This window comes from Camelus dromedarius, chromosome 4 (genome assembly GCF_036321535.1).
Source record: "Camelus dromedarius isolate mCamDro1 chromosome 4, mCamDro1.pat, whole genome shotgun sequence".
NCBI classification, from domain to species: Eukaryota; Metazoa; Chordata; class Mammalia; order Artiodactyla; family Camelidae; genus Camelus; species Camelus dromedarius.
In genome coordinates, this window is record NC_087439.1 from 43,760,140 (window position 1) to 43,774,021 (window position 13,882).

Genomic DNA, 13,882 nt, shown 5'->3' on the forward strand with positions numbered 1-13,882 from the left:
ACGTGGGCACTGGGGTGGGGGAAGAATGAAAAATAAATTAACTGCTAAGAAGAAAACTCATAAATCTTAAGACCTCAGATTAACGGAGCCAAGCACAAAGCCATAAAAGCACCAGTCCTCACGCTGATGGCTCTCCCTAAACTGCGAGCAGCAGAGGAAGGGGTCCGGAGTGACGTTCCCCCTGCTGCCTCCACGAGGCCCCTTCCATAGCTGTCATCACTGGCAGCCAACTGTTGATAAAAAGCCAGCAGAGGGAAATCGTGGGGGCTTTGGTAGACTCCAGAGACCACAGCATCAGCCAGAAGGCTGGTTCCAGAGCTGTCGGACACAAATACACATAAGCCTTATACAGCTTCTGTATAAATATTCTGCTGGTGGCAAAAAGACGGCTGTGCTGCGAGACCTCCAACAGAGCCCCACAGTCAAACTCAGTTGTCACGGGCAAATTCAAGAGTAACATTTCCAAACAGGGCATATGGATAAATGTATACTCCAAATTTTTTTCAAAAATCAATATGTACTTAGTGTAGCCACAGAATTTGAGGACTCCCACTGGGATCATAGAAATCTTCCAATTCAACTCTCTCTTCAAACAGTACGGAGCTGTTAAGTAACTGGACTAAAATTAAAAAAAACAAGTTAGTGGCAAAAGCAGGACATAGCTCTCCCCACAGTTTGTTTAAAGCTTTTTCCACTGCAGCAAGTGACCTTGAAAACTAGTCAGATGACAAAGGCACAATTTTATTGGTCACCGTGATAGTATGCAACAAAAAGTGTACGGTAACCATTTCAGTAAGAGCAAAGCATAGCTGAAATTTTGTAAGAGGGTGAAAAAGCCTGACATGTATGCAAAAAAAAAATTTTTTTAATTAGCATCACACATTGGGGAAACCCTTCCTTTAATCTGAGTTTTAGCTGACAATCTGCTGCTTAGACCCTAGTTAAATCCATGCCTCGTGGAGCCTAATTTAAAATGGAAGGCCAAACAGATCTGGAAAAGTACAGCTTTATCCTTGTACTTAGTTTATACTATAGTGTACTGTAATTATGCCTGAAATAAAAGCTATATTCTGAGTAAAGACAAAAAGCTCTTGTTAATGACATTCCATTCCCAATGTAGACTCTAACAAAAGGCTTCTTCATCTGGAGCCAACTGTCATTATACTTTGTAGCTTGTATGGAGCTATTGGACTAATATTTGTACTGGGATTAGTGTTGGGATAACCAATCAGTTAACTCCTCCACTGCAGTTTTCTGTTATCCTCAAATAAATGACCAAAAGGAAAAAGAGAAAATTGGCAGGTGGAATGACAACTATATTTATGAGATTAAACTCTCAAACCCTTCACAGTTTGCCGGGCAACTAATAACCATTTGCCAAGCTGTTCATTTAATAATGAGTCAGCTAAGCCCAAAGCAAATGTTCCTTCAACCAACCAATGCTGCTCTAGTCACAGCCACACCGACAAGCTCCGATTATTTCTGTAATGTGCTTCATGTAGCAGAAGTACCAGTGGCCCAGTGCAAAAAAACAGGTTCCTCTTACTAGCCAATGAGAATGCAAGCTACCCTGCAGTCTTTTGAATAACTGAAATTTATAAGAGACCGTGTAATGTATGAAAGCCAAAGTGACCAGCAAACTGCTTGAGGGGGAGGGGGTCAGTCCTATTTTTGTCATGAGGGCCAGAAGCTCGCCATTCAACTCTGCACTCGGTAGCACATGACCTTGGGTCGTTTAAGTCTATTCTCCCATTTCATAAAACAGTGTCAACACGAGACCATACCCACCTGGGGATTAGAGGACTAAACAAAATTCTCTTTGTCAAAGTAAAGTAAACTTAATCTTAAACAACACAGTCCTAAGGAGGAAAGAGCCAGGTGGGCTGCTTTCCAAGACATACGTGTCCAAACAGGCGAAAGCACCAAGCTGCTTCCGCTCTCTCCTCTCCTGCCTTCTCCCCTCCACCTCTACATACCTGTAAGTTAAGAAAAGAAACTAGCAGTGTCCCCTCCACTTTTACTCACTAATAGTTCATCCATGCTGGTCTGGCATTTTTCCAGGTTGATCCGCTTTATTGCTACGCGTTCTTGCCTGGGTTTGCATAGAGCAGCCTGAACCACAGCAGTAGCACCACTGCCTGAAATGAAAAGAAAAGAAAACAAAACAAAACACCATCAGCTATTAAATAGCACACTGTCTGGTTACTATTCATGACTTCCTTCATAAATTAATATCTATTTTTTAAAAATTTCTACTCAAGGTATTCAAAAACCTTATCATTTAACATCTTTTTAAAGAGTTTAAATCTGAAAATAATTGTCTGGTGGAGAAAAAAGAAAAGCTGGAATTTTTCTAGAGGATACAAAGACAATATCGGCATTCCAGACGATTAACAATCCAGGAAGGTGCCCCACATGAGAAGAGCCCGTTGCAGTACTGTGCATTCACTGCCACCCAGAACAAAGGCTGAGAAAGTGACGGGTCTGATGTCACAGGGACAAGGGACGTGAGCATCTAAGTGCAACCCTGGTGGAAGCCATCACTATCCTCAGGTACTGATATTACCTATTTTCAGTGCCTTTAAAATATCTCAAGCTCTTCTCCAACTTCAGCCCAAACCAAGCCACTCCAGCCTGAGCTACTTCAGGGCTTCCACGAGATGCTGTGACAACTTATCTACTTTGAGCACTCTTTGAGCTTATTTCTTCAGAGCTTGCTCATCAATTAGAAGAGGAATCAATCCGAGTATTCTCATGTTGAAAGCACGACTTTCAAGGATGCCAAGCAAAATGACGCAAATGTGTAATTACAAAAGCCCTCGGCATTCATATGAATTTCCCATTTCTAAGGTTTCATGATCATTAGCTAATGCACTCAAACTCCTAGGAGACAGCGTCATGTCATTATCCGTATTTTATAAGAGCAAAATGTAGACACGTAATGATTTGTGGCAGAGCACAAAGAGCTCCTAATCGGATTTATATTCCGGAGGGGCCAAAAAAGACCTCCAGGTTAAGGCATCTAAATTCTGCAAAGAATACCAAAAGTCTCATTCTCTTCGCATAAATCTGCTACTGCTGCAAGACTGTCAATGAGAGAAAACGCTTGTGCTCAGGACTGTACAAAAGAAGGCCAGACGTGACCGTCGGCCTTTCTGCTTAAGTTTTCCTTCGGGTACTAGTTCCCAAATGAGTCACTCAATATCATCCATGAGGGGTAAGGGGGGCATCTTTGGGCAATAAGGGACAGAGACCAGGATTAGCCTTTTTGATACATGTGATAGGAAGGTGTGACATCGAGTGCAAATCAAGGCTTTCCCACCCCAAGGGAGCGTCCAAATGGGTATCTAAAATTCTGCCCCATGGTCTCACCATCAGCTCTGGCCCCCCTGATCTGGTGACCCAAGCTGGTCACCCTAATGCTCCAAAGACAGGCCTCCAACTTCTAGGCTTCTGTTCCAGGAAGTCCCACCTGTGATCACTGGGGAAGAGAATCCACACATATGACCACCCACTGTACAGCTGGCACTTTCCTCACATATTCTCGTTACAAGCTGTGCACCTTTCGTTACTAGACTCCTTTCATACGTTGAGAACCCCAGGACTCGGGAAACCTGCCCACACAGCTAACAGGCACCTAAGCCAGGATCCGAGTCAGGTCTGCCGGCCCCCATGGTCCAGGCTCTTGTCCACTTCCCACAGCCAGAGCACATACCCCCCTCCCTCCTTGTTCTGTCCCTGCTAGGAAAATGTCTTCCTCTGTCGTATATGATTGAAGGAAAAAAAAAGCCCTAGAGGGAAGGCCCAGTGAGCCTCACTCTCACTGGAGCGAGGTGAGGAGCAAGCGCTGCTGTCAGCTGTTGCCTGAAGGGGCCTCCCAGTCCCTGACCTCACTGCTGCTCCATCAGCTGTGACTCAAAGTGCCACCGGATCAGCCTCACCAATCCTGCGGATCTCAGCATGTTGGGTTCAGTCCCCCGTGCTCCACATACCAGAGCCAAGCACTACAAAGAGCCCTGCTGATAGCAGTGTATTTTCCAGTCAGGGTCTCCAGAACAAGAGACCCTAGCTGAAGGGAGCCACTGAGAAAGTGTAAGCAGCTGGTTAGCGCTGGGCCTGGTACCCAGCAGAGAAATCAGCAGACATCACTAGCTGCTGCCAGGCCGCTCAGCCCTACCTGTTGTAAATCTCCCCGAGTCCCACCCCTCCATCTTTCATCCACATCCCAGAACATTCTCAAATCAGGAGAACAGAAAAACAGGAAGAAGAAAACAAATCCCAGGAAAGGCGAAAACAATTGCATGTGATATGGGGCCGCCACTCAGAGTCAGTCAAGTCCTTGACTGTAAAAGCCTCCTGGCTTCCACAGACAAATGCAAGAATACGGACACAAATCAGAACTCTACAAAGGGGGAGGGAGTGGGGGGGAAAGGCTTTTACTGGAGCTACACAACCAGAGGATTGTTAGTGCTTTATTACTACAGCTGAATGAAGAACAAGTGGTAGCTTCTCCTCTCTAGAAAGAATAAAGATGAAGCCTTATGACCTGAGCTCACTGTCACAGCACAAAGGGACTTCACCACTCACTGGACGACACGGAACAGCCCACTCTGAATCTGAGGACTGCCTTCAATGGTAAGAGAGATCAACAACAATGTGAGAGGTGCAGGGAGGCTTAAAGACCATCGCGTCCAACCCCTCGCTTTATGGATGAGGAGAGGAAGGGAAGGGAAGAGGGCTCTCAGCAGAAACCAGATAAGCCAGCGCCCTGGTCTGGCCCTCCCAGCCTCAGAAGCAGTGAGAAATCAGTCTCTGTTGTGTAAGGCACCCAATCCACAGTGTTTTGTTACGGCAGCCCAAGCTAATACCAAAGTCACTCTCCCACGACCGACTGTGCTAAATTATGCCATACAAGTTAGAAGTTCTCAAAACCTCCCTCATTAAGTCAATAGCAGTAAGAGGCAAGATTCAACTGAAAGGCCTCTGGTAGGCCACTGGAATTCTCAAGCCTTAGGTTAGTAAATTCCTTGAAAAGGTTAGACAGTAATTCTGTCCAACCCTGGTACCAATTCCCTCTGTGACACCAGGCCTATCTCTACCTAAGTCTCAGTTTCCCTAATGGGCATAATAAAATCTACCTGCAAGGCTTAATAACACAGTGTGCTTCACATCTCTGGAAAACATCGACTCAATAAATGCTAGGCGCTCTCTCTGGGATTTCTCCATCTGTAACGTGATGGAGACAGACTACATCCGTAGTTTACACTGGGGGAGAAATGAGGGCAAATTAGCTCCAGGTCAAAACCAAGTTTCATTTTGCTTACAAGGAAGATTCAGTTGATTTAACGGGGGGGAGGAGGAGGGCTAAACTGGAAAACCTGAAGACTAAATGCTTTCTACGGTCTTATACAGCAGGGTGAGTCTAAGAGTCTAAAACATAAGAAAATAGGCCAGATAATTCAGAACAGCTATGAATTAATATCCTATAGCTAAATTCCTCACTAAAAATGTACTGTGATATTTAACTTATTAACAAAATAATTTTTAAAAAATCTTTGTCTATCCAGGTTGCATCAGTTTATATCCCAGCCCTGCCACAAACCAAGTGCTTATCCTTGGATGACTTTAACTTCCCCATGCCTCAGTTTCTCCCTTTGTAAGATGTCCATGATAGCGCCAAGTTCACAGGGCAGCTATGGGTTAATACCTGGAAAGCCCTTGGATCTGTGCCGAGCACATAGGAAGCACTAATTAAATCTTAGCTAGTATTACTCCCCATGGAAATCCCTCCAGGTCAACTGGTATCCGGCCAATTTGTCATTTTAATGCCACATGGTATTTCATGATGTTGATGTACCATAATTTATTCTGCCCTTCTTCTATCTAAGCATTATTTTTCTTTATGTCCAGTCCCCCCCCCCATTATGAACAATGTAGCAACAAATATTTGGTACTTTCAAAAAAATACATTCATACATAAGAACATTTACATTAGAGTGAGGACATGGCCAGTGGTCCAGTAACCCCTTCCTATAAATGTCAGAATTTTTTAAAGCAAAGGAATAAACACAAAAGGCATTACATTAGCCCGGGACATGAACGGTGGCCAGCGGAAGCAAGTTCTGTCATCACATCCTACTTAAACGAAGAGCACCAAGCCAAGACTTTACCAAGAGTTTGACCATCTCTTAGCACATGAAAACACTCCTTAATTGGGCTTAGCTGTCCTTTCTCAGTGAACAGAGTCCAGAGCTGTTTCAGGCTTTCTTTTTAGCAGTGCTGGCTGCTTGGGTGCAGCAAACAAAACAAATGACTTAGGTCCAGCTGATGATTTCCAATTCTCTTTCCCCAACTTACTCGAGGTGCTCTGTTTATATTATGTGTCCAACCACACTGCCCATGAGGCCAACCAGGTCACGTGAGGGCCAGAAGCAGGCCAGGGTGTGACTGGACACACCTGTGAGCCCTACAGGGGACAGCCGCCACTCTGCCCTGGGCCCCTGTCCCCGTGTGAGATCTCTGATCTAGCAGGGCAAGATCCTGATTCCTGCAGAAAAGCTGAAAAAGCAAAATTCTGTGTGAGATCTCCCAAGATGGTAAGGTTAGCAATTACTGGTTAAAAATGTAAAACCATGGTGAGCCACGTAACAGCCTACCACAGGTCCTATTTGCCTTCCTGGGTTTTACTGCTGGTTAGCTTCGAAGGGGTACCCTTCCTTACCTGAGGAGTACAAATCTAAAATTATCTATTCAATTACACATATGAAGTGGTCGTACTTCTTGATCAGAAATGGTCACATTTCCTATGGCTCAACGTAACTTGCGAATGTACTCAGGACACGGCCGAACTGATTCACTGTTACCACATCATCAACCACCTCATTCTATTTCACACCAAGAGAAAGCTAGCAGGGGCATTCGGGCATTCGGGGGTTCTGTGTGAAAGGAACGTGGGCAGAGTCAACTCTCAGGTCAAACACAAAGAGCAGAAACAGTGAGACAGGCGTTAAGTGCAATTTGCTGTACGGGTTTGCTACTGCTGGCCGGGCACAGCAAGGCCACATCGCTCAAGGCAGCTACAAACAGGGGACCCTCCTAAGTGACCTGGTTTGTGCAAGAGCCAAGCTGGTTGAGCTACTTCCTCCGGCCTCTGTCAAAAGAGCTAGTGAGTAGAGCTTCCTTGTGGGGTGGCTAGAGCAGACTTAGAGCTGACTGTACTAAGTAACAAAGACCAGGGTGAGGTGGAGAAATGGGCACCCAGTGAATGAGTTACGTTTCACCTCTGACCCGGATAAACTACCGTACCTGGAAAAGCCTGGCTTGTTAAAATCTTTATAGAGGTCACAGACTTCATCAAAGAAAAGCAAGGCTTGTGTGTAACTCAGCAACAACTGTCTGATAATGCCACAGGAAAACGGAAGTCGCCTGGGGTTCTGATCGTAACGGAGATAGAGGGAAACTGATGTGTAGAATCAAATTAGAATGAATGTCATAAGCTCACCTTGGACCTCCAGCTACATCTAAAGCAATAATTAAAAAAAATTTTTTTTAATTTAAAAAAAACAACTCTATACTGTACTTACTAAGCTCAGAAAGTGGATTGGAATTATCCAACATAAAGAAAATTATTATCATGGGATACAGGTAAATTCTAGGCACCTGGCTAAAGAGTGGTATGTTGAGATAAGAAACTGTATAGTAACATCAGACTCTAATTCTCATTTAATTCAGTGTGATTAATATTGGGATTTACGCATAGACATTCTGGGTTTTCTTAATGATACACAGTAGATAAAGAATTGCTCTGTAAATATGATTACTTGCCAGCTTAAAAAAAATTCACAATCACAGTCGTCCCTCTCTTATTTGTGGTTTCACGTTCTGTGGTTTTAGTTTCCAGAGGTCAGCTGTGGTCAGAAAATATTAAATGGAAAGTTCCAGAAATAAGCAATTCATAAGTTTTAAAGTTTGTGCCATTCTTGGTAGTGTGATCAAATCTCGCTCCATTCCACCATGGATGTGAATCACCCCTCTGTCCACTCTGTCCACCCCCTAGTCACTTAGTAGCCGTCTAGGTTATCAGATGGACTGTCCAGGTAAAGTAGTGCTCGTGTTCAGGTAAAGCCTTATTTTACTTACTGATGGCCCCAAAGTGCAAGACGAGTGATGCTGCAATTCGGATCTGTTGAAGAGAAGCCATGAAGTAATTCCTTTAAGTGAAAAGGTGAAAGTTCTCAATAAGAAAAAAAAAATTGTTTGCAGAGATTGCTAAGATATACAGTAAGAACAAATCTTCCATTGGTGAAATCGTGAAGAAGGAAAAAGAAAATTGTGCTAGTTTTGCTGTCTTACCTCAAACTATGAAAGTTAAAAAAGCCACAATACATGATAGGTGCTTACTTAAGATGGAAGAGGCATTAAATGTGTAAGACATTCTGAGAGGGGGAAAATGAGACCACGCTACTTTTACTATAGCATATTGCTGTAATTGTCCTATTTTATTATTAGTTACTGCTGTTAATCTCTTACAGTGCCTAATTCATAATTTAGCCTTCATGGTATGTAGGTATGTACAGGAGAAAACATAGTATGCATCTAAGGTTCAGTACTGCTGTTCCAGGGGCCCACTGGGGGTCTCGGAGCATATGCCCTGTGGGTGCGGGGGCTGCTGCAGTCTGAAAAGCACTTATTTCAAAGGTGGATCTCTCAAAGCTGAAACCGCATTCTAGGATTCAAGTTCTAATGTTGACAATGACCAACATGAAACTTGGAATAAAACAATCTCTCTGTCCATGAATGTGTATTAATTAAAAAAAAAAAAAGACCATCTTATTTTGATGGGGTGGGTGGAGGGATAATTGACAACCCAGCCCCAGGGATTGGCTGTGAATTACTTGAGATGCTGCCTTCTTTAACAACTCCAGGCAGAGTTAGTCACTCCTCTCTCCTCCCAAGGACTCAGTACTGCCTCATCCTGGCTCTTAGACTCATCAAGTGGCCCCTGCAGCCTGATGACTCCTAGAATCAGCCCTTCCACTAAGGCCCCCGCCTGGAACACAGGAGGTCCTCAGGAAGTATTTGCCAGGTGGATGAAACTCATGTCAACCTATCCCTGGGCTGACAAGGGGGGCAAGGGAGGTGCAGCTGCGCTCCAAGCTGGGTCTGTACAAAAGAGTGCAGGCCCAAGAAGGCTACACAGCCTGGAAAGAAGAGCACTTCTCCTTAGTAAGCTCACCGTGCATGTTTCTAAGTCAGTAGTGGTTGGTGGATGTGGCAATTAGTTTCAAGTAACAAGCCTACCAAGGCCATCTGCCTGAAGGCATTTCTGATCTGCAGACCATCTCTTTCAATTCTGGAGTCAAGTGTCACAGGAAAACTCATACTGAAGAGCAAGGTTCCACTAGAATGGGTTGAGACCTTTGATTTTTAAAAATTGAACTCCCTGGCCACTGCTTAGCACGTAGGAATCATGCAAAGTGTGGCAGGCTAAAATAACGCAGGGCCTTCCATGAGTCCACCTGATGATAAAGGTAATATGGAATGCCTAGCAAAGTGAAGAGGTGACAGACAGCCAAAGACAGCTCCCAAATCCATCTCGAGAAACACTGCATCAGGCTCTGGACGGCAGGAGGGACACATTCCTACGGAGCAAACTGGATTTTTCACTCAGTAAAGGTCACTTTGAAGTCCTTGCCCCTGCAAACTCAAAGCCCCATGATCTAGCAAGACTGAAAAACTTCCTGTTCTCTCTGAGGGGGTAGCAACTCCTCCCAGCAAAACCCACTCATTTACTGATTAAATCAACCAAACAGAAGCCAACATTCCACAAAGGAATGTCCATTGCTATTCACACAGATAAACAGATACACCCTCTGGCAAAGGTCAAAAGACTTGAGTGCCTGGTTCTAATATGCTATCCTAACATGGTGCAGTAGTGGTCTCTTGCTCCAACATTAAGCCACCTGCAACTGGAAAAGGCTCTAAATGCAAAAAAGAGCCAGTATCTACTTCAAGGTCAGTCCCATTTACCCATCTCAACTACAAGCATGCGGCCTTTGTATGAATAAGAAAAAGGCCTCCTCCTCACTGGACCCAGACCTGGGCATGCGCGGACAACACACATTTGGGGGGAAGCGCCTTTCTCCCAGCTGACTGCATCAGAGCTTGCTGGGCTGAAAAAGGGTTGGCTGTTCAGTCTCCAGGGACCCTTGGGGGCCCTTGGTCTTAAGCTTAGCACATTCATAGCCCCCATTCTGTTTTTTTAAAAAATAAGTAAAGTGTGTTTCTAAGCCCCAGGACAACCACCTCAGACCCAAGAAAGAGTCCCCATGAGAAGGCCCTGGGTTTAGGCAGATTTTCTCAAAGCCTGTGAGACAAGGCAACACCTTAACTCATCTCAGAAACACCTAAAATGTCTGTTTAAGAAGCAGATTTTTTTTAATGTCATATTAGTTGCAGGTAGAAAGCAAAGTGATTCACTTGTTTTTATATTTTTTTCAGATTATTTTCCATTATAAGTTATTACAAGATATTGAATACAGTTGCCTGTGCTCTACAGTAGGTCCTTGTTATTTATATACTGTGTGTTGGTTAATTCCAAGTTCCTAATTTATCCCTCCTCCCTTTACTCTTAAGCCCATATCCAACCTATTGAATCAGAATTATTGCAACTGGAGGCCTGGAATCTGCATTTTTAATAAGCTTCTCCAGCGACTGGTCTATACTTTCAAGTTCAGGAACCATGGATCTTGGGTATCAGCTTCTCTGCTCCCTCCCCTGCAGGACACCAGGACTTGGGAAAATTTATCAACCAGAGGCCAGTTAAGACCAGGTCCACTAAGCATCCACTAAGACACTTCTTTATATTAAGTAATTACTTATATTAAGTAATATTTATATTAATTACTTATATTAAGAAATGGTTCAACAGGTGTCAGAAAACTGAAAAGACTGAGTAACACAGAATGACTGAAGGAAGCAGCTACCGCCTTCTGGCCGGGGAATCAATAAGAAGTGATGGGGTTATCAGAATCTGAGCATTTAGAGAAGGAGACCCACAGAGCTGGGACCCAGATGTCTGAGCAGCGAGTGCTGACACTTCAGGAGCTGGGAGGAGGAACTCTCAGGGAGGGTCCATGTGGGGCTGGGATGCCAACTTCTGAGGACTGGCTGCTGATGGCATCTCTGAAGGGTGCCAGGAGACCAGTTCCAGGATGTAAGAAGAAGCTAGAGACTGGAACCATCGGCCGCGAGCAGAAAGACCCTTTCTGGAAGGAAGCTGACAAGAACCATAACCAAATAGGACGAAGCCTTTCCCTTTTCCCCCTCCCGCCCCCCAGAGTCCCCCTAGAACCCCCAGTTAGCAGAGCTCAACAGGGACCAGCAGGCAAAGGAGGAACATGGTTTGCCAGGTATCAGCTCAATGCACAAGCTGGGTTTACCAAGGTCTATGTAACACTTAGAGACAATCACTTAACAAGGAGCCAAGAGAGCATGATGCACAGATGCTGGCCCTATTCCAAGCTTCCAAGCTCCCCTAACAAAGGCCAGGCTTTTTTTTTTTTTTTAATTCTCATTTCACTCTGTTTTCAAACACAATTCCTACCATGGCCCTTTTTAATATCCAACACTCCCGAAATGTTCACTCTGCACTTCCAAGCCCCATCCTGCCCCACTCTACTCCCTCCTGGTCATGGAGTAATCAGGAGTGGGAGTCTGGGGCCAGACAGGCCTACCAGCAACTTGGGCAAGTTGCTTATGCATTTGAGCCTCAGTTTCCTAAATTACAAAAAAGAGAACAGCGATAGTATCAACCTCAGAGGACAGCTGTAAATATTCAATGAGCTAAAACATACAGATGCAGTAATACTAATGAACATGTCTAGCACAGAATTTAATTATGTTTTGATTGTTAATATAAATGTTATCAACAATATGATGATCCCAGACACCTAGATGGAAACCAGAACTACACCTACTACCAGCTTTTGAAAACCCCTCTTCCCTGAGATCACTTCTGCTCCCACAGCGCCCCGGTTCCTGCCAGCTCCTTCACTCCACCTCATGGACGCCTACTCCCGGCAGCCAGCGCCGACAACCAACTTTCACGCCACAGTGACTGGGTGGACAGAAAATTATGCAGGGAAAGGATTCACTGTTCTACATCCACTTCTCCAATAATTAAATATCCTTGGCTACCACCTCCATGAAGCAGCAAGGAACTAAAAAGTTTCTCCCAGCTGAAGGACAGAGAGGAAAAAGTCCATTCCGCCAATGCCACCCACCCCTCCCCATCTCTCCACCTGATTTAACTTTACTCATAATGCGACTCCTGCTTATCTGGTCTCCCCAGCAACCTGAGGTTCTCCCCCAAAGCTACACCACGCAAGAGGAAGTACAGGCAACCCTACAGGGGAGAGGGCTCCCCCTACTTCTCTCTTACCACATTCTCACCCAGTAGCAGGCAGACAAGAAAGGGGTGTGGCGAAAGCAGTGTCCAGGAGCCATCAGGGCTGTGAGCAAGGCTGCGTGAGACAGGAAGATGAAGAAGCACCCTGTGAAGGGCCCCGACGGAAGCAGCATGCTGTCAGCCCCTGCCTCCACCAGCCCAGCCCTCTGGGTCCTCCCCCAACATCCCACATTGCCATGGGTGGGGCCTGGCAGGATGTCAGAGAACTCTACCTCCCTGTGGTCTTGGGGCTGGGGGCCAGAGTGTCAGTACCTTATAGGAACTGGAAGATGTGCAGGCAGCATAGTCAGCTGGGCATCCTGTGAAACTGTAGGTGCCGACTAGTAGGTCTGGGGCAGGGTCTGAGAGTCTGTGTTTCTGCAGGCTCTCAGGTGAGACGCATGACGTGGCTGGTCCACAGACCCCTCCCTGAGTTGCTAAAGCAGAGCGGACATAGGTTCCCCGAATCACCCCCAAAGGTTCCAGGTACCCACCTCCTAACAAGGGAGTGGAAAGTTTTAAAAAGTGCCTGACGCCACCTCCTAGGCCTCTCTGGCTGTCTGGGCAGGGAAGTGTGAGCTATGGGAAAGCAGATGCCAGGGGACTCGGGGAGAAGAGGGACCAGCCTGCAGAAGGGGCTCCCGGCCTGCAAGAGACCAGAAGGAGCAAATCCCTGTCCAAGGAACCACAATCAGGAATTTTATGTGTATTTAGCTCTTCAAAAATGAAGATTCACCACTCCTGCCCTTAACATGTTATTATTTTTCAGGGAAATTTGCAGAAATTCACCACAAATAAATGAGGACAATTCTGCTTCCCTGCCTCAGTCAACAAAGTGTAATGAAACTCAGAATCATTTCCAGCAACTACAACTGAAATTAAGTCGGGCTTCAGTTATCTGGAAATTTATTAATTCAGAGTACACGACTCCTCAAATATTATAGTTAACTAAGGACATGCAGTAAACAAAGGTGAAGAGCTAGATCCCTGTAAATGCTTTTCAACATGTACTGGACCCCTAGTCACACATTGGGCAATTAAACTTTACAACAGCAATATGATGGCTAAATTCAACATACACAGATTACCTCATGTGATAGTTAAAAAAAAAAAAACAAAAAGTCATTACAAATGTCAAATGTTCGACATTTCCTTACGGCACGAGGCCCAGATCGTCACACCCATGACCGTGTCCCTAACTGGCAGCAGACCTGTATGCTGTGGAGGGCTGCCCCAGGTGGCATGAGTTACATATGACTTGGAGTCACTCATTTATTACCTTTGTTTTTAATAGCTGGGCTGAACTGGATTAAAAAGCACTTGTTAAATCGATCTTTGAACAAATAAGTTTATTTCCTTTCTGTTTCATTAACTCGACACGTGATAGGAAGTATTTAGTTTTACGTAGTTGCTGTCAAGTTTTTGGTTAACTAG

At 44.9% G+C, this 13,882-nt stretch overlaps 1 protein-coding gene across 1 annotated transcript in view; it reads right to left on the bottom strand.

Moving 5' to 3' along the window:
• Positions 1-13,882, bottom strand: part of STK39 (serine/threonine kinase 39) — a 250,703-nt gene that overhangs the window by 194,262 nt on the left and 42,559 nt on the right. The window contains exon 2 of the mRNA XM_031451591.2: positions 2,026-2,138. Coding sequence (XP_031307451.2) covers positions 2,026-2,138 — 113 coding nt within the window. The remainder of the gene's footprint in view (positions 1-2,025; positions 2,139-13,882) is intronic.